The 27,467-nt window shown below is 33.9% G+C and overlaps 2 protein-coding genes and 2 pseudogenes across 3 annotated transcripts; 1 reads left to right on the forward strand and 3 right to left on the reverse strand.

Moving 5' to 3' along the window:
* Window positions 1–123: 123 nt before the first annotated feature.
* Window positions 124–21,474, reverse strand: LOC149511294 (uncharacterized protein At2g34460, chloroplastic-like; annotated as a pseudogene).
* LOC111274870 (3-oxoacyl-[acyl-carrier-protein] synthase I, chloroplastic-like) lies at window positions 5,872–10,684 on the reverse strand. The gene is made up of 7 exons (XM_089755370.1): window positions 10,129–10,684; window positions 8,412–8,843; window positions 7,644–7,819; window positions 7,049–7,160; window positions 6,848–6,949; window positions 6,320–6,386; window positions 5,872–6,186 (listed from the first exon to the last, which is right to left on the reverse strand). Exons 1-7 carry the CDS (start codon window positions 10,591–10,593, stop codon window positions 6,119–6,121), a joined length of 1,422 nt encoding a protein of 473 aa, XP_089611496.1. The 5' UTR covers window positions 10,594–10,684; the 3' UTR covers window positions 5,872–6,118.
* On the forward strand, window positions 10,905–11,776 carry LOC149511295 (uncharacterized). Its single transcript, XM_089755369.1, has one exon. The coding sequence runs from the start codon at window positions 11,060–11,062 to the stop codon at window positions 11,774–11,776; it is 717 nt and encodes a 238-aa protein (XP_089611495.1). The 5' UTR covers window positions 10,905–11,059.
* Window positions 21,475–21,724: 250 nt separating the features above from the next.
* LOC111274871 (3-oxoacyl-[acyl-carrier-protein] synthase I, chloroplastic-like) lies at window positions 21,725–26,657 on the reverse strand (annotated as a pseudogene). The gene is made up of 7 exons (XR_016334121.1): window positions 26,115–26,657; window positions 24,175–24,606; window positions 23,401–23,574; window positions 22,707–22,820; window positions 22,506–22,607; window positions 22,251–22,317; window positions 21,725–22,103 (listed from the first exon to the last, which is right to left on the reverse strand). The product of XR_016334121.1 is annotated as a 3-oxoacyl-[acyl-carrier-protein] synthase I, chloroplastic-like (transcript).
* Window positions 26,658–27,467: the final 810 nt, after the last annotated feature.

Genomic DNA, 27,467 nt, shown 5'->3' on the forward strand with positions numbered 1-27,467 from the left:
ATAATGGTATATTGATCTTTTAAATTATCTGAGGACTAACAAGGAAGATATTCCAGGTTGACTAAGAAAACTAGAATCCATTTAGGTAAAAAATAACTGGACAAGGGAAGCACAGGCTCAATGTCATCTTTGCCGAATGGAACTGAAAAGATCCTAGCAAGAACTCTTGGGAGCATCGGCGCGAGAAACAATCTCCACTACTTTGAAAGATGATTCTGGATGGATTAATGACTCAACAGCAACTTCTGCAACTTGATCCCTGGATATAGTCCCTTCATAAAAAGTATCCTAAAGAGAGAAAGAAAGGCCAATGTTAGCCTAAATGAGAAAAGATGAAAACAGCTGAAAACAAAATAGAAGTCTCTTGGTATGCATCATTACCTCCAGTTCCATGACAATAGTTCCAAGTGGCGGATCATTTCTCAATCCACCAGGCCTTATGATTGTGTAGTTAATAACAGATTTCCTGATATATTGTTCATCCTGAAGTTTTGCTATCAAGGTGAGTCCAAAAACATTGAGAAAGACATAAGTTGGATTAAGAAGCTGTCCCATTGCTAGAGGCATCATTATCAACTTTTGGAGTCTTCTGAAGAAACTAAAAATTATCACACGTAATTATACATAATTGGACTAAAACAGAGAATCTTTTATCTTGGAGCACCATGAGTGAGCATCGTCATTTGAGAGATGATAAGTGTGTTCTGGAGAGAAGCTAAGGTGTGAGTTATCTGCCTTGGTATAAAATCATAGCCTATGATTTTTAACCATTGATCTGGATCAAAATTTTTAAAAGGGTCTTGAGATTCTTACTATTCCATTTGTTGTAGAACTTCAGGAGGTTTTCAGTAAGGATTCCATTCTACTGGTCTTGCATAGTCAAGTTTAAATCTTTGGATTTCATACTTTATAATTAAAATCTCTTTTAGTGTAGAATGATAATAGAGTTCTGAATCTTTAAATTTTTCATTCTTGTAACCACAGATTAGATAGTATTGTTATGACTCTACCATCCGGAGAGCTCGAAACTGAAGCCGTCAGTTGTCAGAGCCTTGACACTACTACCTGTCGCTGTGTCTAGAAATGGTATCAGAGCTAGTTTGATAAGAAAGCTATAAACAGTCAAAATCATGATCAGGGGTTCTCACAATGTGATTTATGACGAAGCATTGGCTTTTACCCTGATATGGCCAGGTGGGCTAGCCACCCGTGCGGTTGAGGATGGGAAAGACCCACCTGGGAACTACCCAGGGTTGAGAGGCTCCCCGTAAAACTAATTTTGAGGTACCCATAGAGGCCACTCGATAAAAACTGACCTAGACTCTATGTGTTAGAAATGGTATCAGAGCTTAAAGCTTGTTAAGATAGCGAGAATAAAATATGTTTCTAATTCTTGATTATTGAAGTTGGATAAAAAAAAGCCAAAAGAGAGTCTTACTTTCATGGATTTATCAACTACCAATAATTCTAGTTCTTAACCTTCCTTTTTCTATATCTTCTTTTAGTTTATCTTCTCTTTTTTCTTTTGTACTTAAAAAGTCCTTCTCTTCTAAGTTCAAGTTCTTATATGAAGTAGATTATATCTCAGAAGAAAAGAAAACCCAATAAACAGTTCTTCCCCTTGTAAATTCTTATACAACTCTAATACCATTTCTAGACACAGCGACAAGTAGTAGTTTAAAAGCTCTGGCAACTGACAGCTTCAATTTTGGGCTCTCCAGGTAATAGAGTCATGATAATACTATCTGATACTATTTTTTAATAACGTGCGGATCGGTTAACTTTTTAAGATAATATCAAACATAAGTATTTCATAGATCAGACATATAACTAAGGTATTCAGAATCTTGAACATCGACTAGAATACCTTGGTTATATGTCTGATCTATGAAATGCTTATGTTTGGTATTATCTTGACAAGTGCTTTCAACATTATATTATAAATATCTCTAAGGATCATGGTTCTAACATCAAGAGATCTGAGGTTTAGCTGTGTCCTTATTTTCTGTGCAAGTTTTTTTGAAACAGAGTTGAGAAAAACTTATTTTAAATTGGCATCATCAAATCCACCAAGTATATAAAAATACTAAGAGAATTATTGATAGTGTCTGTCAAGATCTTTTGGATAGAGGGAACAACATTTTAGCTTGACAAATTGTTCTTTGATCTCTTTCAATCTATGGGTTTTTTGGTCACAGAATATTGTTGCAAATTGAGATACAGCTTCTGTGATGTTTGGGCATTGAAGAAACTGGAGTTGTCTGTATTCACCAATGTTATCTCAAAAATTTTTTAGAGTTTCAACTAGTCTGAAAATAAATCTGATCAATATTGTGTTCCTCATAACATTAGAATGAGAGTTTAATTCAACTAGACCCCATGCTAAGAATTCTTGGAACCTTAAAGCCATTTTGAATGAAGAATATCATCAATGGTAAAGACTGAAAACTTTGATGTCAAATGAAGAACTTATGATTGATGTGAATGAGGGTATTGTTCAGTGTCCATTGCATCAAGGTTGTGGACTTCTAGAGTATCATCTGAAACTTCAACTGTTGGTTTTTTCATGAAGATCTAGGAGAAGATTTCTTTAACTGAATTATCAGTATTATCTGAATGAATTGAGTTATCTGATTTGACAGTTTTCATCTAAAATTCTGTCTCAAAGGTGGAAAGTAAAATATCTTCAAGAAAAAATTGAGGGAGATTGTTTTATGCCATTTGGTGAAATATTTTTGAAAGGGTTTGTATAGCGGAGATCATGAGTTGTACAGGTTTTAAGTCTGGTTAAGGTGTAGAACTTTAGCTTGGTTTTGGATTTAGAGGTTGAGAAAGTGGTTGTTCTACAACTCTTTTTGGTTTTAGATCAACTGATTATTTTTCTCAAAATCTGTGAATCTATTTTTCAATTGTGCCAAAGGGAAGTTGTTTTGGTTAGTCTGAGATAGGGGTAAAGTATTATGTTGGTTGTGAGGATATTGGTATAGATGTTGGGGGAGGTTTATACCGAAAAGGTGTGAAGAAAGGTTTAGAAAGTGAGGTTAGAGAATTGTTTGGTTGAAAAGAAGGAGGGGTATAGGCTTGGTAAGAGGAGTCATGCATGCCAGTGTTGAGTGGTGTGAATATGTTGTAACTAGAGGTTGCTTCTTGTTGTTGTTGTTGTTTTTGTTGAAATTGATTTTGAAGGTTTGTAAGTTGAATCTTTAAGCTCTTCATTTCTTTATCTCATTCAATGAAAGTATAAGTGAATCCAGTGTTGATTTCAGCCATATATATGAGTTCTCAAGAGTTATTATCCTTGATTGAATTTCAAGAATAATATTTTGAAGATTGACAAGGCTCAAATCAAAGTGATGACTGATTTGCTCTAACTTGTGTTCAATTCTATACAAGTATACATTCTGCTGAAAAAAATTTTTAGTTTGCCAATTTAAAATTGCTTCAGCACGAGAAACACTTTTTTGGTTTTCATATTCATCTCTGTCAGTGGGGTTTAAGATTTTTGAAATGTGTTTGTATTATTCTTTATGAAACTCTTAGAAATGAGGAAAATATGAACTTGGGTAGTTTGGTTACATCATGGAAATTTGAGGTAAGGGTTGGGTAGAATCTTGAGTGAAATCTGGTTTTTGTGTGGTTGGTTTGGGTAAGTTTGAGGGAGTTATTTTTCTTTTTTATTATAGATGACATAGTAGTCAAACTTTCTTGAAGGTTCACTAAGAATATCAACTTCAGGGTCTCCATTCTCATATCTTTCTTTGAGCTTTTTGTTTGGAAGACTTTTTTTTCTTTTGCTTTTTTGGAACATCATCATCATCATCCAGGAAGCTTTTGTATGCGTCTATCTGGTATTCTTTGCATTTGTAATTTATGTCCCAATAGCAATGTCTTTGTGAAAATCTGTATGCATATACGAAATTTTTATTAGATTGAAATGTGACTGAAACATTAAGGAGATCAGCTTGACATCTTTGCATTATGAATTATGTTGAAAAGATTGTTGAAGGAGGAATATCCTTTCTTTTGTGATCAAACTTAATTATGACAGTACCATCTTGATTTATCTTATAGGTTGAATCAAAGTGTTGAATTGGTTCATCTTGCTTTCAAATCTTTTGATAACTTGTCGTCCATGTCTTTGGGAGAAAAGTGACAAGTTCTTTATTTAAGATCTGCTTTGGAATATGAACATGTCTAGGAGTCCTGTTTACTGCTTCCATTTTGACAAAGACAGCATCACCATAATGTGAAATAGGTAAATTAATAGCATGATCTTGAACTCTATATGCCATCTGGTAGTGAAGGGTTACTTGGAGTCATTTCATCTCTATGCCTACAATTTGGACTTGAACTTTTAAAGCATCTAACAGTGTTGGATCATGAAGAGACATATTATAATTTGAGAAGAGTGTGAAAAAGACAGTTCCTGCATTGAGTGTTGTCTCAACTATACCAAGAACTACATGCTTGTATTCTTTGAATCTGGTGTCCAACAAGGCCATTTTAGTACATACAGGAATACCATTTCTATCGTGAAAAGTTAAGGCTATTCTGATAGCACCAAAATGGATGTGAGTGTATCATTGTTCTAACCACTATTGAAGAAATTCTTTTGGGATCTAAAGAGTAATAAAGTCGTGAAAGGTTAAGACTATTCTGATAGTACAAAAATGGATGTGCGTGTATCATTGTTCTGATCACTATTGAAGAAATTCTTATGGGATCTGAAGAGTAATAAAGTGCTCTTGAAGTCCTACTGAAAGAATATATTGATCAAAGTTTGTGGCTTGAATATATTCTTTTGGAGCTTAGTATTTTTATTTTGAAAGAGTTTTTAAAAATCTAGTAAGAGAAGGGGAAGAGTTTGAGAAAACTGTATAAGGATTTAAAAAAAAAAGAACTATTTGTTGGGTTTTTTTTTTTTTTTTTTTTAGATATAATCTACTTCATATACGAACTTGAACTTAGAAGAGGAAGACTTTTTAAGTACAAAAGAAGAAAGAGAAGATAAACTAAAAGAAAATTTAGAAGAAAAATGTTGAAAACTAAAATTACTAGTAGTTGATAAATCTATGAAAGTAAGACTCTCTTTTAGCTTTTCTTATCCAACTTCAATAATAAAAAATTAGAAACATATTTTCTTCTCGCTATCTTGGCAAGTTTTAAGCTCTGATACTATTTCTAGACACAGCGACAAGTAGTAATGCAAAGGCTCTAGTAACTGATGGCTTCAGTTCTGGGCTCTCAAGGTGATAAAATCATGACAATAATATCTGATACTATTTTTCAATAGCGTGCGGATTGATTAACTTGTCCAAATAATACCAAACATAAGTGTCCCATAGATCAAACATAAAATCAATGTATTCTAGTCAGTGTTCAAAACACTTGTGCCCTCTTAGCTTAACATCGAACTGGTTACTTGACTTTTATGGAGATATATCTTTCATTATAGTAACTTACTATTAATATGATCTTGGTTCAGTATAACTTTTCTTTGACTGAGAAAAAAGATTAATGATCTGTTTAACAACTTAACAAAAATTTTTGATACAAAAGATCCATAATATTATAACAACTGTAAAATATATTCAACTTGTATCACTACAAACTAAGAAATAACTTTAAAAAAATGTAAAAACTAAAGCTTTAACTATAAAAAAAGAGAAAAAATTACCAAAAATATGATCACCTATTTTAAAAAAACCTTGAATTTTTAATTTCTCTTACCTTCGTTTTTAATTAATGTTTTTTTATCTTGATTAATTTGTTTTGTAAACAACCCACGATCACACACCAACTGTTTTGAACAATTTTGAGCTCCCACCTTGACATTTGATATGACATTGATTGGCCCACTCACCAACATACTTTATAACAGAACAAAATCTGTCCTTGATGATTGAATAGCCTAATAAATAAATAGAGTATTTTGAAAGGGGAAAAGAAATGAGTCCACCATAATTCTTGGGCTAGCCAGAAATTCAACTCAAAATTATTACAACACTGACCATCACAAATTGGCTCAAGAAAAGCTACAAGATTGAAGCATCCTCGATAACGGATAAGTGCAGCTGACCCTCCAAGGAGAAAGAACAAATGCAGAACGTCGAGACTTTCATGGCTTGAAGGCAGAAAATGCCACAACAGAGTTATGTCCACCAAATCCAAAAGAATTTGAAATTGCTGAATCATAAAGAGCTCAGTTAGAATTATGGGTTCTTGTCCAAATAGACTGAAATTAAGCTAACGAGTAGACAGGCTTGAAGATAATGAAGCAGTAACCTGTCATGTCGTTTGAAAGGGTTAGGAGTCTTACCAACATTAACTTCGTGCTGCTGCTTTTTATTGGCAACAGTGTCAAACTCAACTGAAGGCTCTGGATTCTGCATTAAAAATTTAGCAGTTCAAGTATTTACAGAGCTTCATATAATAGATCACTTAATCTACGAGCATAAAATGAGATGTGATCCTGACTATCATTGATGGGAATTTGGAGGTTTTTGAAGAAGAGAGCGAAAGTACAAAATGAATTTCAAACAATCACAAGATGTTCTGTTCTGAGGGGGAAACGGAGGAATCGTAAAATGGTAATTGAGTAACCAAAAAAAGTGTATATATAAAACTGAAAAATTAAAAAAGAAAACATAAGAGGTTAGGCGGGTTTGGTGGGCATTAAATCAAATATTTGAGAATTGGGTGGCAGTTTGATGAAAAAGTAGAAATGGGAAATTATTGTTAAAAAAAATTAAAAACCATGAATCAACAAGACTCACACACTATCTTAAGTTAGTTCAAATACATTTCCGAGAGAAAACATGGCATTAAACAAGGGACTAAAACATACAAATTGATTAATGGAGGGATGCAGCAATCCTGTGGCAATGGCCTTCACAGTGGCAATGGCTTCTAAACCACCCGCTGCACCCAGACAATGACCTATCATAGACTGAAACAAACAGCGCAGCAATTAGCCAATACCAAGAGAGCAACATCAGAGCATGGTCATCAAAAAATTTTGCAAAATTTGGTAGAGAAAAGAAGGTACCTTTGTTGCATTGATTTTGATGGCCGACGTATTTTTGAACACCTTCTTAATAGCATTTATCTCAGCCATGTCACCAGCAAGAGTAGAAGTTGCATGTGCATTGATGTATAGTTAACCTGAAAAAGGGACTTGCTTAGTTTGCTAATTATACCTTTGAAATTATGCATAAATTTCAGAAAATAATTACAGTCTGAACCCTATTATTTGCACTTTCACATCTGAAGTAAAGACCAACATGGACCAGTCATTATAATGACTTAAGAAACGTAACTATTATGTCAGTTCTCTACAGTCTACCTTAAATTGAAGGCTAAATCTAATTGGTAATAAAACTTATGAAGAAATTGTAAGTTAACTAGATGCATATTTTGAGGAGAGTCAACCAAGACTACCATCAAGTTCACCATGAAACAGAGAATTCATTAATGCTATCAGATTTATTTTTCAAAAAGTAAAAAAAGCTTGCCCACGTGTCAGCAAACCTATATAGAAAGAGACAACATTATATGGGAAATTAGAAATATCTAGAAACCAGACCAAACTGAATTACTCCTACCATATATTAAGAGAATTGGGGGAAAAAGCAGAAAGAATCACCTCCTCAGGGGACACACCAGCATCTTCAAGGCTTCTCTCAATGCACGAAGACACCCCAAGACCATCTGCTCTTGGATCAGTCATATGATAAGCATCACAATTAACAGCTCCACCTAAGTACTCAGCAATAATTGGTGCACCTCTTTTCATTGCATGTTCCAAGCTTTCCATTACCTGACAAGCAAAAGAAATGCTAGTAATTCATTATAAAAGGCTATTGCATTTCCCCCCTCATCCAGATCAGTCAGTTCAATAGAAGCATAAATAGCGAACTAGGTAACAATCAAACAGAGAATCTGTATGCAAAAGCTCCATACCGTTAACTCAAGACTAAGTTTTATTAACCAATTAGTTCAATGTGATAAAAGATAGAAAATTATGCAAATTATGCAAGTTTAATGTGAAATCTTTTCCTCGGTTCCCAAGTCGATGAACATTTATATTTCATTCCCACCAAACACCATAATAATTTCTTAGAAAGTTCATATAAATAGTGATGTAAGCTCCACCTGCATCAAACAACACACTCCAAGGGCAAAGGATTCAATATTATCAATATCTCATTCCACTCACACACAAACCATACCCAGGCTCCCTCAAAGGAATACCTAAAGCCTGAGAAAAAATGCCTACTTCCGTTAACAACAGTATCACTTTACCACCAATGGAGGCAAAACAAGATGTTAACCAGAAATGGACAACATAACAACCAACAAGAATCTAAATGATGCATATATAGGGTTAGCATGCAATGGTGCAAGCTTACCAATACTCCTGCACCTTCACCCATTACAAAGCCATCTCGATCCTTATCCCATGGCCTTGAAGCAGTTCGCGGATCAGCATTTCTTTGAGACAATGCCCTACAAGCGACAAAACCTACCAGCCCAATAGGAATAATTGCAGCTTCAGTTCCACCAGTAATCATCGATTCAGCTTCACCTCGACGGATGTGGTTGGCAGCAGCATAAAAGCAATAATTGGAGGTAGCACAAGCAGTTGAAATTGAATAATTTGGACCCATGAAACCAAGCTCAATTGCAAGCAAGGCAGATGACATGTTTGTTATAGCATAAGGAATGATGAATGGTGTTATTTTTCTATGACCTTTCTCTATCAAATTTTGAACGCCATCAGAGAACACTGTAAGACCACCCATACCAGTTCCAACAAGCACTCCACTTCGCTCCTTATCGATCTGCAACAAATACAAATTCAACAAATCCTGTATAAGCACTATAGGGAGGAAAAGTTGAAAGAGAACATTGATTTAATAAAGCACTACTAACAAGAGCTGAAATTTCAACTCGAAGCTAAAGCACAAAATAAATTAAATAATGAATCGATGAACTCAATCACTTGATGAGAGAAAGAATGAGAACAATAAATCCAAAGTCCAGGAAGTGCTCATATATTTCTTAGAACAGAATCACTCTCAATATATCTATTTTTCTTGTATCCTTACATTCCGTAGGGTAAGAAATTATCATTAGGGAGCATAAATTTAATCAATAATTTTATTTTTTCTAAACACCTTTTCAAAGGCAAATTTCTGGTGGATGCATCACATGTTGAATGTTAAATCACATTATGAATTACATATAAATACGATGAGTCACAAAGCATATAATACTACAAAGATTCCTACGACAAAGAAATTTTTTGATGGGGAAAAGCCAAAAACGACCAGAAAGAAATTGCAACAATCCCATTGCTTAACCAAACCAAGACTATAGAACATTCACTTCATGCAAATACGCACAAAAAAATTTACATCCAGTCAAATAACAAAATAATTACAAAAAATATATATTTGCAGTAAAGACACATGCAGCAACAAGCAGAGAAAAGCAAAAGGATATGTAGAATTAAGCTACATCTTGCTGAGGTTCAAAAGATTTCATACAACTCTTTCTTGTAAATATCGCACATCGAGCAAGCCAATAAAATATTATCTTTGGGGTTTAGCAATGGGTCGAATCAAGACGAATTTTTATTTATCTTGACTTTAATTTAATTTTTTATTTATTAAACTTAAATTTGATCGAATTTAAAATTTTTTTTATTTTTTTCATATTCGAATCCCATTTGATATTATATAAATCCTATTTGATTAATAAAATATTATTTTTAAAATATAAAATATTATTTTTAAAATATAAATATTTAAATATATAATTATATAAATATATAAATAAAAAATTAATTAATTAAAAATAACTTTTATATAATATTAAATTTATTTAAAATTTGAATCGATCTATATTAATTTTTTTTAATATTATTTGACTTAAAATTTAATTTAAAAATAAAAAATTGATCCTATCAAATAAAATCGGATCGATTAAAACCTGTCGAGACAGGTAGGGTTGCCAATCCTGTCTTTGGATCTGTAAGTAATTCAAGAATAAAACATGGAAATCACTCGCAAAACAACCCAATTAACAAAGACCACCGACGAAAAGCCATTAAAAAAGAACCACCTTGGATAACTTATCTCCCCCAAGATCCGCATCTTCCAACGCCTTCTTGCCAGCAACAATGCAGTACCTCAAGCAATCGTCAAGTCGCCTATCGTTCTTTCCATCAATGTAACCTTGAGAAGAGAACCCCCGGATCTGACCGGCGAACCGGGTAGGAAACTTGGAAGCATCAAACCGGTCGATGGGTCCGATCCCGCTCTCTCCAGCCAGCAATTTATCATAGTAAGCATCGACATCATTTCCAAAAACGGAAACCAATCCCATACCCGTAATAACGACCCGCTTTTTGGGGTCCTTCTCGCGCTTGGGAGCAGAAACGGTGGGGGATGAAGCGGTAATGGAAGAGAATCTCTTGGTTGGCCTGGTCGGGAGTCTTGACACATTGGGAAAATGGGGATTGAGCTTGGGTTTTTGGAGAGGGTTCAGAGGGGAAGCTCGAAGTGATGGGGCTTGAAGAGCTTGCATGGTTGATGCGAGGAGCTCAGGGCAATGATACCAAAGTGAAGAGAGAAAAACAAATAGAAGACGTTTTTTGCGACGCGGAAAATTGGAACTGCGCCAGCTCCAACCCAAAACAAAATAAAAACAGTAGGCAGAAGACAACCAAATCCAGCTGCCAATAAACACAAGTAATTGTAGTAACCATCACAGTTAATGTAAAGGCTCAACTCCGGATTGTGGAAATTCTTTGATTTCGAAACGAGTGTTGAGCTGCACTCACCAACCTCGCTGCATTGCGGACCATTTGATGTGGCGAACGAGGGATTTTTTTTTTTTGACCGGAAACATGCTTTAATAATAAAAAAAAAAAGATATGTTAAGAGTAACAACAGAGTCTCTATGGAGGTTAAGAGAAATGAACTCACGGGAGAAGAGGTGGCTGAACTTCATCGAAGCACGAAGAAGGTCAAGGATAACCATGAAATAATCGATGATAAGGCTGGGAGTGTTCTTCTTGAAAGTCCTAGTTCGAGAGTCGAGACCCAGAATTTCGTATAAGGATTCTCTCTTGGGGGGAGAGTATGGTTGCTATAATGTTGAGGATGATAACATCAACGAAGATCTTCCCATGGAAGCAACTGAAGATCTGGTTCAAGAGGATAATAGAGATGCTGATGAGTTGGAGGTTAGACTCACGGTGGAAGAAAAACAAAGAGTGGGGGACAGATGGTCGCACTCAATTATCGTCAAAGTTTTTGGTAAGACTGTGGGTTATAAGTACTTAGTTTTAAAGATTAATCAGCTCTGGAAACTAAAAGATACTCCTTATGTGATTGACCTGAGGAGGGATTTCTTTCTGTTGAAGTTCAAACATGTCGAAGACTATGACTATGTTTTAAAAGGAGGACCTTGGTTCTTTGGAGGTCGTTTCCTTGCCATTCGAAAATGGGAACCAAATTTCAGGGCGTCCGAGGCATCTCTTTCCTCAGTGGCGGTATGGCTAAGACTCCCGGAGCTCCCAGTTGAATACTTCGATTTGGGAATCCTGAAGAAGATAGGGAAAAGCATTGGAGGACTCTTCAGAGTTGATGGCCACACATTAGCAGGGGAAAGAGGTAAATACGCTCGCATTTGTGTTCATTTGAATTTGGATAAACCTTTACCAAGATTTATTAGGGTTGAGGGAAGGAAACAGGTCAGTGTATGAAAGCATAGGAGCCTTGTGTTTCAATTGTGGTAAACTTGGTCATCGACAGGAGATATGCCCAGAAGCCACGAATGGAGTTAATAGAGGAGGTGGTTCAAATGGGAATCAACTACCACCGGTGAAGGAAACCATTTCCACTTACAGTGACAAAGGCGAAGAGGGTTTTGGCCCTTGGATGGTTGTTCAGAGAAGGAGAGAAAAAGGAAATCTGTTAAGGAAAAAACCATTAGGGAAAGAAGACATCCAGAAGAATATTGGGTCCTCTCCCCATGGATATGGACGTGACTTGGCAAAAAAAAAGAGTTACGTGAGAAAGGAAATAGAAAAAGGCTTGGCCAGGGAAAGCTTAGGAAAAGATTACTTTGTACAAGAGGGGCCCCATTGGTCAACTCCTAGAAAAGCAAGACAAAGTAAAGAAGCTGATATGGGGCAAGTCAAAGAGGTGTTGGGTGAGACTTCAGGAACAAGAATTTGTGAACAGGCGACCAACACTATGTCAGAAAATAAGACAAGTGATGAATTAAGGGAGTCTGTCAGGTCACAAACTGCGGAGAGAGATTTAAGCAATCCTATTTCCATGAAAATTGATGTTGCGTGCCCAAGTGTAAAGGAAGGGGTTGATAGTTGTTTTGAAATTGCAAAAAGTGCACAGCAAGCTTCGGGACAATGCCCCAATTTACCCAGCGTTGGGAAAGCTGGAAATTGGTACCACAATGATCATGCCTCCCGGGCCAATATTCCAAAGGACCAGGAGGTCCTGGAGTCAAAGTTCCAGACACATGACGTTCAGAGAAAGGGTTCTTTTGTGCAGGGAAAGGAGGAGATTAAGGGAAGAAAAGCTGAAAGTTTTGAGAGAGCAAGTAGATATGCAAGAACATACCATAAGAGACTGCCCTCCATCAGATCAGCAGGCAAACAAGAATAGTAGCTCCTCAGAGCTCTCACTCGATCTAGGAAAGTCCAACTTCCACTTTCAGAACTCAAAACAGGGTTGTGGGAGATTCAGTCGTTCAATATCACCAAGGGAGCGAAGAAGAAGTCCGGATGGCCGAGAATGCAATAGAGAGGAGAAACGAACTCCTGCCTACTCTGATTTACCCCCAACCTGTGCAGAGTTTCGAGGATTCAGACTCCACACAATCTCAGGCTCTTTCATGGACAGAAGCAAAACTGAATCATCCAATGTGGGTTTTAACAATTCAGGTGACTCAGCTCTTAAGTCACCCTCTGGAGATATTGATGAACAGCCCTCAAACTATAGTGATGAAGATAAGGACCAGCCTGCATGTGAAGCAGTTCAGAATATGCCTCAGCTCGCCCATACTATACTCCTAGGGGTGGAGCTCTTGATCCACAGGATCGTTATGTATCCCAAGTGAGAAGACTGCACCAGGGGTGGAATTTGAGAGAGGAACAGGTCACCCCATGCTTCTAGAGGCTATCTGTGCGCCAACCCAAAAATCTAGCCTTATCAATGTCGGTGTTACTATGGAACTGTAGAGGTGCGAGGCATCCGAACTTTGTGAGAACGGTAAGAGAACTGGCTGGTATGCATGGACCTGATATTATGGTCATATTACTGAAACTCGCGCTCGAGGAGAGGATGTTCGCCATATCATTGACCGCCTTCCTTTCGATTCTTGGAAGGACACAGCCACTATAGGGTACAAAGGAGGGATTTGGTTGCCGTGGAAATCTGATCTCGTGGACGTGGATGATATTTGCGCTACAGAACAGGAGATCCATGCTACAATCAAGGTAAAATCAAATAATTTTTCTTGGTTAATTTCTGCTATTTATGCTAGCCCTTATTATAAAGAAAGATTGCTTTTACAGGAAAATCTTAAAACTGTTGCATCCCATCATGATCTTCCATGGTTAGTTTTAGGGGATTTTAATGAAGTTCTTAATTTCGAAGATAAGAAGGGAGGTAGACCTGTTTCTTTGGTTAGACATGGGGCTTTTAGGTTATGTTTGAATAAATATTAATTAAAAAAAATGAAAAGAAAAAAAAAAGAAAAAGAAAGTTTTTTTTAAAAAAATGAAAGGATATATGTAACATTTGTTTGGATAATTAAAATTAATAAAGGAAAGAAAATGAAATGAATTTTAATAACTATTGTTTGGATAGAAAATGAAAAAAAAAAAAGAAATGATTAATTATAATAATTTTTTTTAATTATAACATTTCATTGCCTATAATTTTAGTACTCATGAACCATGATATGTTTGTTATATTGTCTGGTCTCATAATTACTGTTATATCAATGGTTTTTAATAAAATGAAATAAGAAAATGTTTTACAAATATGCATTGATAAATTTTAAGTTAGTCTGACATCTCATAAACTAAAAAAATATATCTATTTATATTCAACCACTCATCAAAATCAAATCACCAAAAAATTATAAAAAAATTTTATATTGAAAGATATATATGAAACTTACTTGAAATTAAAAAAATTACAAGATGATTGTGATCTACTTATATTTTTTTATTAAGTTTTTAGTATTAATAAAAATATGGACATAATAATCTTTTTATAAAAAAAATTTCCTTAGCTTTTCCTCCAAATTGAGGTATTAAAAAAATTAGATTTACAAGAAAAATCAAAGGTTATTTAGTATACACATTTTTCTCTTTATTTAAATTAAATATTTATCCAAACAAGAGAATAAGAGTTTTGTTTCCCCTACTTTCCTTTACTTTACTTTCTTTTTCTTCCCCTCCCATCAATCCAAACACACTATTAATGACTATTTGAATTTCTGCCATCTTGTGGACCTTGGATTCTCTGGACCTAGGTTTACTTGGTTTAATAATAAGAATGTGTTGAACTTGATCCAAGAACGGATTGACTTTGTTTTTGCCAACCTCGCTTGGTGCCTCGCATTTCTTGAAGCAAAGGTGTCTCATTTGCCAAAAACTAGTTTTGATCATTGCCCCATTTTACTGTATTTGAAAAACAAAGTTCCTAGGGTAGGTCTTAAACCTTTTCGCCTTCAGAAGATGTGGTTTGACCACCCCGAGGTTTTAACCTTCATTCACAATAGTTGGAGTAATGGCCAAGAATCATTAGCTCGATCCCTACTGACTTTGAGAAAGGACATGCATGAATGGAACTTGAACTCCTTTGGTAATATTTTTTTGAAGAAGAAAAAAATTCTTGCTCGATTGTCGGGCATTGAAAAAACGTTGGCAAATTCACTGAACCGGTTTTTCTCGAACCTTCAAAGAACCTTTTTAGAGGAGTTTAATGGCATCCTTAAAGCAAATGAAGATATTTGGATTCTTAGGTCTAAGGTGAATTGGCTTATTGAAGGAGAAAAAAATACTTGATTCTTCCATATTTCTACCATTTTACGAAGGTGTTATAACAAAATTTTTGGCCTAATGAAAGATGGAGTGTGGATTACTGAACCTAGCGAACTTGGCCTAGTGGTCCAAGATTACTTTATGAAACTATATACTTTTTCATTCTCTCAAAGCTCTCATTTCATCACTCTTGGACCTCGATGTGTTGCTAAGATTATGACACAAGATCAGCATGATCAGTTGAAACCTATCTCAAATTTAGAGATTCAAAAAATGTTTTAGAGCTTCAAATCCTTTAAAGCACCTGACCCGAATGGTCTCCACCATTTCTTCTACCATTATTGCTAGAATATTATGAAAGATCTGTGCCACTGTCAAACATATTTTTGAGGTGGCATCCATGCCCGAAAAGTTGAATGAGACATTGATCTCCTTGGTTTCCAAGTGTATTAATCCTGCTCGGATAAACCAATTCAGGCCCATAAGTCTTTGCAACATACCCTACAAAGTTATCTTAAAGATCATGGTTCAGAGACTAAGGCCCTTTCTAGACAAGTTGATTTCATCTCTCTAAGCTAGCTTTGTTCCTGGTAGAAACGGTTGTGATAATTGCATTATTATTCAAAAACTTGTCTATTCATTTAAAACTAAAAGAGAAGGATTGACACATATGATAGTCAAATTGGACATGAAAAAAGCCTATGACAGGCGTGAATGATGATTTATTAGAAAGGTGTTTTCTTTTTCAATCATCAATGTCCTGGATTTTCTTGATCATGAGCAGTGTCTCATCTTTATCTATTTTCATTTTGATGAATGAAGGAATACTGAAAAAATTCAAGCCTTCTAGAGGTTTGAGACAAGGGAATCATTTATCCCCTTACCTTTTTATTTTGTGTATAGAGTTTCTAAATCTAAAAATTCTTGAAACTGTAGAATATAAAAAATGATAGCCTACTAAAAGTTTACGAAATGGCCTTATGCTTTCTCATGTCATATTTACGAATGACATTATTCTTCTAGGTAAAGTAGAAGAAAATACTGCCAAGTCTATGCAAAAGGTACTCATTGCATTTTATGGTAAGTCTGGGCAAACCATCAATCTAAAAAAATTCAGAGTTTTCTTTTTTGCCAATACTAGACAAAACTACAAAAGAGATATTACTAACCTTTTAGGCATTAACGAAACCCTTGATCTCAAAAGATACCTAGGTTTTTGTATCCATAAAAAGAGAGTTAGTAAGAATGATTATATTTTCATTGTCAACAAGGTCAGAGCAAAGTTAGTTGGTTGGAAGGCAAATCTGCTTTCTCATACAAGAAGAATAGTGTTGATCAAGTCGACTATGAAAAGAATCCCTAGTTATTATATGCAATGTAAAGCCCTTCCAGTTAGCATTTTAAATGAGTTGGACAAGATTAATAGGGATATTTTATAGGAAAAAAATGAGGATAAAAAGAGATTGCACCTACTTAATTGGAGCGAAGTGACCAAGAAAAAAAGTGAAGGTGGAATGGGTTTGAGGGCGACTCAAGCTCAAAACCAAGCACAATTAGCTAAATTGGTTTGGAGATTTCTTCATTAAAAAGATGCTTTGTGGGTTAAAACGTTGAAAGAAAAATATCGCCAAAAAAATGGCACTTTGAGAAAAGCTTTTAAATTATCAACGTCATGGAAAACCATGAGTTAGGTAGGTCCGATTATTAAAAAAGGTATTGGTTGGGTCATTGGTGATGGCTTATCTACGAGCTTTTGGCATGATAATTAGTTGGGATCTAGAAGTTTAAGAAATGTTGTTCATGGTCCTCTTAACTAATAGGAGGATCAAATTTCAATGAGCCAGTGTCTGAATGCATTAAAAAAAATCAATCTCTTCCAATTTCTTTCAAACTTAATGCTGATGTTTTAGATAAGATAAATGCTATCCCTACTCAATTTGTGGGATAGGGACAAGAAAGTATATACTTGTTTGCATCCTCTAGTTGGGTATTCACTACCCAATTTGCTTATGACCTTGCTAGAGGAACAAGTCTGAACGAGAATAAAGGTCAATGGGAATGGATATGAAAGTTATAAGCTCTGCTAAAAATTAAGTTTTTCATCTGGCAATGTATACATTATATCTTGCCTACACGTAATAAGCTTGCTAGAAGAGGGTTGAACGTCCCAATTACTTGTGTGTTCTAAATGCATGATTTAAAGGATTTGGCACACCTATTTTACAATTGCTAGTGGATCGAAAACATATGGGCTACCTTGCGAGGAGCCTTTTTGTCTCTATCCCATCAAATCTTGGACTGTAGATAATGGATCAAAGAAAATGCTTTAAACAAGCACCGATCCATGCATGGTATCCCTTGGTACCTATTGTTTATCCATATTTTATGGGAGATTTGGCTTAAAAGCAATAGAAAAAATTTTAGACAAAATGGTGAGACCACTGACTTGGTGAAATTGACGACTGCAAAGGCTGTTGAATTCTTTGCAATGAACCAGAAAGGAGTTTGGGCTCCGTCATAATCCTTTGTGTCCATTAGGTGGAACCCTCCTAATGAGGGATTGTATAAATTGAACACAGATGGCTTGGCATTGGGTAACCTTGGGAAAGCAGGAGCTTAAGCCATTATTCGAGATAGTGAGAAAAATAGATTTCTGGTTCCTCTAGATATATTGGTGTGTGTTCAAATATTTTGGTTGAATTGTAGGCTCTGAGAGATTGATTATTTTTGTCAAAAAGATTCAATATCCACAGGTTAAAAATTGAACTCGATGCCACCACTACTATCTCCATGATTAAGAATCACCAGGTGACTAATCCTATGGTACTCTCTTCGGTCTCTGATTACAGAAAGTTGATGAAAATCTTGAAGATCAACGCATGCTTCATGTGTTTAGGGAAAAGAATATATGTGCTGATGCCTTTGCCCGGTTTGGTAGTAATAATTGTTGTAATAGTTCTAATCATTACGAGGCCAATTATATGGTGTTTAATGAACCTCCTTAATTCGTTAAAGATTTAGTTCTCGCTGATGAAGCTGGACATGCTATGTATCATACTATTTTATAATTAATCCATTCCTGTTTCTTACCAAAAAAAAAACGAGGGATTTTTTTTATTGGAAAAGGTGCTACTTTTTTTACCTAAAAAATGGGACATGAATCATGCCTAATAAACTAATGTTTTAATAATATATTTCATAAACCAATATTAATTAATTAGGATAATAATGGATACTATATGTGATAATAAAGGAAATTGATAATATTATACTAAAAAAATACCACTAAAGATATTTATTGGATATATTAAAATGAAAAAGGATTTTATAATGGTACTTCACTAGGTTTATGCGGAGATATGAAATCTCACAAGAGCATAGGTATTTCACTTCCTCCTAGGGGTAATGACCGGGTGGAGGGCTTATGTTATGCACATGCAAATTAATAACAAATATATACAATAAATAGATAATTAGGCAAATATATGCAATGAAAAATAAGTAGGTATACACAATGAAAAGGAAAATAAATAATAAAGCAGATATAAGCAATAAAAAAGAATAAAATAATTTCAAACTTATTAAGTAAAGTTTAGATAATAAGAAATCATTTATTGGCTTAACTCTCAATGTCTTCAGTGAAGTTGTCAAACTGTCATAACGTATAGATCCGTGAACCTATCTCTAGACATGGGTTAGAAGGAGTTGTCACTAATCTTTTTTGTTTATATGTGTTTGGCTACTTAAAACATATTTTGATCTGCGAAAACAAATGTTAGATTCGTGAGTCGGTTACGCATGAAAAAGGTTGTAGCACCTCCACAACGCCCATCCAAATGATGGTATTAGTATGATTTCAAATTATCCAAGCCTTAATTATTTTTATGATTTACCAAATAATTTAATATTAAAAATTAATCTTAAAATTATCCCAATAGTTTGATAGCAATTTAAGATAATTTTTACCTTAAAAATATTCATAAAGACTACTGTCTCATTCTGAAGAGGCTTCGTCATCGGATTTATTATAATATTTTATTCAAAAAAATCATTGAAGTCTCCAATAGTTTGGTAGGACTTACTTTGAAGCAGATCTCCCAATAATTCAATGAGATTTTATTACCAAAAGATTTGTAAAATTTTTTAAGAATTTTATTAAGTCTCCTAATTGTTTGGTATGACTTAATTTATGAAGTAATCCTCCAATAGTTTAGAGGATAAAAATTATTTTTATTTTTTATTTTTTTGAAAACTAATTTATGAAATTTCTCAATAGTTTGGAGTATTTCATTTTAAAAATTAAATCCATGAAAATTATCTAATAGTTTGGTAGAATACATGAATTTATTTTGTAAGGATTTTAATTAAAAAAAGATTTTTTATTTATTTCATAAATAAGTACAAAAAAATCATAATAATAAATAATGTATTTTTTTCAATTTAAAATAAGAAATAATAAAAGTAAATAAAAATAAACAAAATAAGAAAAATAAAATCAAAATAGAAAATGGAGTGAAAAAAGAAAAAAAAATACCTGTAATCAGGTAGGGTTGTGCGTGGTAAAACACATAGATCTTAATGTCTCAAATTTTAGGCTTTTTATTCATAAGTGTTTCAGTATGCCTATTTCTCTAAAATGGCTACTCTTATGTCTTCTTTTTAATTGATTTTTAAAAATTGACAAATAAATCTCAAAAGCTGACAGATAATTTTTAGGAACTCAACAAACTGTTTAGAAAGCTAAATCCAGGAATCTCTAGAATGCAAAACCCTACAGAAATTCAAATCCAAAAACATCAAATCCTAATTCTAAAAAATCTAAACAATCAAACCCAAAACCTAAAATCTTTTGGTTGCTAAACAAATTTTTTTCTTTTTTTTTCAAGAGTTTTTGTATAATCTTTTTTCTCTCTCCTATGCACCTTTGCTTTGATCACATGTTTATATAGAAATTCACGCTCAATCAATTCTTCTTAAATCTATGATTTTATTTGATTTTCATTTTAATAAAAATTGATTCTGAAATTAAATTTCAAAATCTCTCCCTATCAATTTAATGTAAATTGATTATGAAATTAAATCTCGACAATTTCTCCACATCATTTTTAATGTTAATTGATTTTAGAATTAAATCTTAAAAATCTCTCCATTATGATTAAAGCCTAATTTCGAAAAAAAAATTTCGGACAAAATAAAATATCTACAATAAAAACAAAAACAAACCAGAAAGAAAAGGCGATGCCAACCCTCTGCTCTGCCTCTACTGAATCCCTTGGGCAATAGGCAGCAAATGTCCATCAAGATGCTGCACTACATTTGAAAACAACATATGAAAAAAACACAATAGTTATTGTTGATACATTGTTGTTCAAGATAAGCAGATATTAAATTAACATCGAAATAAAAAAAAAGTTGGAATATAAATAAAAAGCAAAAATCTTAACCAATAAAAAGAAAAGGGAAATAGCATATGCTCTCACTAGAATAGAAAGATCAGACCTTCCATGGAGCAAACAAGTCCCATCCTCGCTGAAATCCTGTGGTACATATCACAGCTTCTGAATCATCACCAATTGCTTCTGCTAGCTTTGCAGAACCCTCTGTGACATCTGCTTGCACCTGCAAAACCAGATATAATGCACAGAATCAACAGAAGCTAATTACACAACTAGAGTTCAAATTTTAAAAAAATTGAAAAAGAAAGAAAAATAATAAAAAAAATGTGAATCCACTTAATTAAATAAAAACAATTAAAAAAAAGGGTGATGCGGATACCTTCAAATCTTTGCGATCTCTAGAAATTTAAGTATATAGATCTTAATTGTTTAAATAAAGGAGAAAAAAATTGTATGAATGAAGATATATCTATTTTATTCAAATCATGATACATAATTACATTATAAGAAAGAATTAATCATTTATTACACATTATATGTGGCAATTAAAAGAAAAAATTTACTTCAGTATATTAATTAATTATTTTATAATAAATAATTATTTCTTTAATAATGAAATTATATAATTTGATTTGAATAAAAAAACATATATTAGCATAACATTATTATTTGATATAATTTTTTTTTGTAATTATATAACATGATTTGAAATAAAAAAAAGTACTTCTTTGATACAAGAATTGGCTGATATATGTTTTTTTTCTATCGGCATAATCTTGAGCTTTCAACTCAATTTTTTTCGCTTCCTTTCTTTTCTTTCCTATTCTATACACTATAGTTCTGAGACGAAAACAACGAGCGGTATAGCAATGAGCCTCTTTTCCTTTTTCCTCTTCGGCCCTACAAGAGACCGTGCAAGTGAGAATTGAATCAATATATTTTAGATAAATTATTTTTACAAAACGAAAATTGAAAACCTTACTCCATGGCTCAATGAATAAGGCGTTGATCTACAGAATTAGAGGTTTTGGGTTCGATCCCCACTGGAGTCGGGTTTTTTTTTTTCCACCTATCTATTTTGTTAATTCAAACAAATCCTGGACTCGAACCCAAATGGAGGTCGACTTTTCTATGTTTTTCCTATCTATTTTGTTATTCCAAACAAATCTCGAGCAGCCAACTTGTGTATGACATTTGATGTAAAAATCCTCAGCCCTGAGGCCCAGTCCTCAACTCACTAACATAACTCAAGACCAGAACAAGATATTATTGATTATCATAAAAAATACAATAATAGTTTTAATTCTTGGGCTAACTAAGGCTCCATTTGGGAACCCGGTAAGAATGCTTCCATTGCATTAGAGCGTGCATTTTTATGACTGGATGCTCAAAATTAATACAGTACTAACGGTTACAAAATACAAATGGCTCAAGAAAGTTACAAGATTTAAAAGGCCACCATAACAGATAAATAGCTGACTCTCAACACATAAGATCTATATCTTCCATAACAAATGTATAGACCAACTGAAGAACCAAGTGATGAGACTTCACGGTTTGAAGGCAGAAAATGCCACCAGAGTTGTGTCCGCCAAATCCAAAAGAATTTGAAATTGCTGAATCATAAACATATTCACACAGTTAGTATCATGAATTTTACTCCAAATCAACCAAAATTAAGTTAAAAGGGGAGACAGGGTTGAAGAAATTGCAACAGGAACTGGTCATGTTGTTTGAAAGTGTTATAGGACTAGGAATCTTGCCGATGTTAACCTCTTTTTGCTGCTTTTCATTGGCAACAGTGTCAAACTCAACTGAAGGCTCTAGATCCTGTTAACCAAGAAGAGCATATCAATAAACTTTGAAACTTTTTAAAAGAGAAAGAACAGAGGATGGGTGGGGTTTGGTTCGTGGGCATTAAAATCATGGCTAAACAAGGCTCACATATTATCTTAGGCTAGTTTAAATACATTTCCCAGAGCAAACATGGTAGTATTAAATAAGTAACTAGCACGTACAAATTGATTTATGGTGGGATGCAGCCATCCTGTGGTAATGGCCTTGACAGTGGCAATGGCTTCTAAACCACCCGCTGCACCCTCGCAGTGCCCTATCATAGACTGAAACAAGAACCAAAGCGATCAGCCAACAGCAAGAGAGCAACACTACAGTATGGTCACCTCAAATTTTGCATATTTTGGGAGAGAAAGAGAAGGTACCTTTGTTGCGTTGATTTTGATATCTGATGTATTCTTGAATACATTTCTAATAGCATTTATCTCAGCCAGGTCACCAACAACAGTAGATATTGCGTGTGCGTTGATGTAATTAACCTAAAAAGCAGGACTGGCTTAGGTTGCTAAACATCTAAATAATTACAATTTGAACCCCATTATTTTTACTTTCATTTTTTTTATACTTGACGTCAAGATTTGAATTCTGATAACTAAAACTAAAAATTATTCTACCAATAGTTTATATGACTGCTAGCGATTATTCACTTTCACATTTGAAAAAATCAACATATTAAGGCATTAATTAATCTAAACAATGACTTGAGAAAATAATCATCAGGTCTGTTTTCTATAATCTCACTTAAATTGAAGCCTAAATCTAATAGATAAGAAAAAACAAATTAGAAAATTGAGAAGTTAACTAGATTCATATACTTAAAGGAGTCTCAACCCAAAAAGTACCATCTAAGTTCTCCATAAAACAGAAGTAGCAGGAGCTGTTGAATTTATTTTTCAAAAAACAAGTGCTTGCACTGGAGTCAATGGATGTAAATAAAAAGAAACCAACATAAAATGGGAAATGAGAAATATTAAGAATCTGAGAAGACTCGATTGCTACTATAATAACATTACTCCACCGTATAACAATAGAATTGGGTGAAAAAGAAGAAAGAATTACCTCCTCAGGGGAAACACCGGCATCTCCAAGGCATCTCCCAATGCATGAAGACACCCCAATACCATCAGCTCTTGGATCTGTAATATGATAACTATCACAATTGATTGCTCCACCTAAGCATTCAGCAATAATTGGCGCTCCTCTTTTCATTGCATGTTCCAAGCTTTCCATTACCTGGAAAGCAAAAGAATATAAGTTAAACAACTCTTTGTGAAAGGCTTTTGCATTATCCCCTCATCAAAATCAGTCAGTAAAGGTCATATTCGTAGCCAACTAAGTAACAATCGAACAAGAATCTGTATGCAAAAAGTAGTTCAATCCATTCCTTGAAGACTTTCATTATTCAACCAAGTAGTTTAGTGTGATAAATGAGGGGAAAAGAATGCAATGATAACTAGAAATCTTTTCCTCACTTCCCAAGTCGGTAAAATCATGCTTCAGTCCTACCAAACGTCCCAACAATGTGCTAGAAAGTTCACATAAATAGCGAATTAGGCTCCATCAAACAACACATTCCAAGGCCAAGATTTCAGTTTATATATTATGTGGAAACCAGTCAGTGTCTCATAGTACACACAAACACAACCACCGTATCCGGGGTCCGTCACAGATATCCTTAAAGGATGACAGAAAAGCCTAGTTCTCTTAACAACAGTATTGCGTGTCACCAACAGAGGCAAAACAAGATGCCAACTAGAAATAGACAACGTAAAAACCAACAAGAAGCTAATTATTCATCTATACAGTTATCAGGTTAAACGAATGCAAGCTTACCAATACTCCAGCACCTTCACCCATTACCAAGCCATTTCGATCTTTATCCCATGGCCTTGAAGCAGTTTGAGGATCGTTATTTCTTTGAGACAAAGCCTTACATGCAGCATAAGCTGCTAGTCCAATAGGACCAATCATAGCTTCTGTTCCACCTGCAATCATAACTTCATCGTCACCTCGACGGATGTGGTTGGCTGCAGCGTAGAAGCAATAATTGGATGCAGCACAAGCAGTTGACATTGAATTAGTGGGATCCTTGAAACCAAACTCAATTGCAACCAAGGCAGGTGCCATGTTTGATAGAGTATAAGGAGCCAAGAATGGTGTTATTTTTCTGTAATCTTTCTCGGACAGAATTTGAAAGCCATAAGATAACATTGTAATGCCACCCAAAATAGATCCAATAAGCACTCCAGTTCGCTCCTTATCAATCTGCAATGAATACAAAGTTCAACAAATTTGGTGAGCACAATAATGAAGCACTATACTAAAAAGAGCTAAAATTCCAATGCAAAGCTAAAGCAGAAAACAAATTAAGTAATAAATAGATAAGCTAATCACTTGACTAGAGAAAGGATGAGAATATGCATCCCAAAGTCCTGTGTGAAAGTTCATTGTAATTCTTAAAAATCAGATGTCACCCCAGCATATCTATTTTTCTTGTATCCTTTTCATTCTGTAGGGTAAGATAATTAAGAAATCATTATTCATAGGGATAAAAAATTTAATCAATAATTTTATCTTCTTCAAACACCTTTTCAAAGGCATATTTCTGGTGCATGTAAAATTAGTAATCTGATCCAAATGAATTGCTTTCAAATATAAGATATATATCACATATTAATGTTTTTATAAATATATAGTTCCCATGAAGATTATCTCTTTATATATCAAATGTTCAAGTTCAAGATAACTCATTGGCAATTATATATCCAAGGATTCTCAATATGTAAAAGCTGCATCAAAGTTGTGGGCTGAACAGCCACGAGTTTGAATGAAATGAAGAGAATGGAAAGCATAGTCAATACAGTTTAGAAATAGAGCAAAAAAATTTGTGATCAGTCCATTACTTGTATCAAAACAAGCAATATATCGTTCTAGCTAGTCAAAAGTATATACTATATTTAATCACATTATGGATTCCATATGAATATGGTAAATCACGTATCATCTAATAAAACTATAAAAAATTCTTAGAAGAAAGAAAATTTTGGCAAAAAGAAAAAATGCTGAGAAAGAAATTGCAAACGATTCCATTAATTGCTTAACTAAATCAAGATTATAGAATAGTATTTTCAGAATATGATCGAATTAATCAATTATCGAAAATTAATTATCAGTTCAATTTTTAAAATTGATAAAATCTTATTTACGTCAAATTGATCAAAAAATTTTTAAATCGGATTTGATTGGAGAGGATTATTAAATTTAATATTAAATTTATTATTTAAATTATTCATTATTCCTTAAAATATTTGATAAGTGGTAGGATTGAGAACCTTATCACTTTGGAGTTTCATTAATGTACTAATCATCAATTCAATTGTATTTATTAAGTATTTGTCATGTTTAATAAACAAATAATGCATTTAAAATATAATTAATGTTTCAACTGAATCGGTTCCATTGATTGAATACGGAATGAGTGATTCAACCTTCAACCTTATTATTAAAACATTGCTATAAAACATTCAAAAATGAAGTAAAAAGGAAATTGTCTTGCCGGTTAACCATGTTCGGGTGCCCAGAGTCTCTAATCTATAAATTGCCATGTCATCATACCTACTCTTCAATTTAATTCCATGTTACCATGCCACTTGTCAAATGGAAAACAAAAATAACTATAAGGATATAGTTAAAAAAATTATAAGAGTTATATTAGATTTTTTCCCACTAAAACTAAAAAACCCAAAAAAAAAAAAAAAAAAAGAGAGAGCCACCTTAGATAACTTAGCACCCCCGAGGTCAGGGCTTTCAAGCGCCTTCTTGCCCGCAACAAGGGAGTACCTCAAGCAATCGTCAAACCTCTTATCCTTCTTTCCATCAATGTAACCTCCAGAAGTGAACTCCCGGATCTGACCAGCGAACCGGTTTGAAAACTTGGATGTATCGAACCTTTCGATGGGTCCGACCCCGCTCTCTCCAGCCAGCAATTTATCATAGTAAGCATCCACATCATTCCCGAAAACGGAAACCAATCCCATACCCGCAATAACGACTCATTTTTTGGGGTCTTTATCGCGCTTGGGAGCAGAAGCGGTGGGGGATGAAGCGGTAATGGAAGAGAATTTCTTGGTTGGCCTGGGCGGGAGTCTTGACACATTGGGAAAATGAGGATTGTGGTTGGGTTTTTTGAGAGGGTTTAGAAGGAAAGTTCGAAGAGATGGGGTTGGGAGAGCTTGCATGGTTGAGGCCTGAGGGAGGAAGCTGATCAGGGTGATTATAACGAAGTGAATAGGGAACAATGAAAGGAAAAGTGGACTCAGTATTATTTTGGAATGGTCAGCTATAAATTAAAACTTTGTATGCGGAAGAGAATCAATTCAACTGGTTATAAGTGGAAGTAAAAGAAAAATAATACTGCACTACTGTTATATTATAAACATTCAAATATGGGCTGCGGAAGGAAATACTTCGAGCGGGGGCGTTTGCCTGCACATTACGCTCCGCAGCGTTGATTCTGAATTTTTTTAATTATAATATATAAAAAATCATAAGTATAATTTTAAAATAATATAAATTATATTATTAAAGTTATTTACAAAAAAAATTTATATATTAAAAATATATAATATTTTTAGTTGCTTGATTTAATGATCAAAATAATTTTAAAAAAAATATCATCAAAATTTAAACTTTTAACTTTTTTTTTTTATCTTAATACAAGACTCTGTACCTTCAATGACAAAATATATATATATAATTACATCATTATTAATACTATTAATTACATCTTTTTAATATTAATTCATCCACAAATTGTCTAAAACGTGGACCGTTCATTTTTTTAATATCTGTCCATATATCAATCAATTCTCTCAACAAAAATAATGTTTAACAATTTTAAAATATTCAAAAAAAATTTTAAAATTTTTTTTTATAATTTTTAAACATCCATAAACACATTCTCTCAGCAATAGAATCCAACTGACCGTTGGCATTGGGAACGATAATCGAGTTGATGTGATGAATTGTTGGGATCCAATTATTTAGTCAAAGGAACTGTGCATTTTTTTTTTCTTTTAGACAAAAAAATTGTCGGAACAAGTTGTTGTCATGCTGATGGTCAATTT

Source organism: Durio zibethinus, chromosome 26, assembly GCF_047325235.1.
Source record: "Durio zibethinus cultivar Kanyao isolate XHJ-2024 chromosome 26, ASM4732523v1, whole genome shotgun sequence".
Lineage (NCBI taxonomy): Eukaryota > Viridiplantae > Streptophyta > Magnoliopsida > Malvales > Malvaceae > Durio > Durio zibethinus.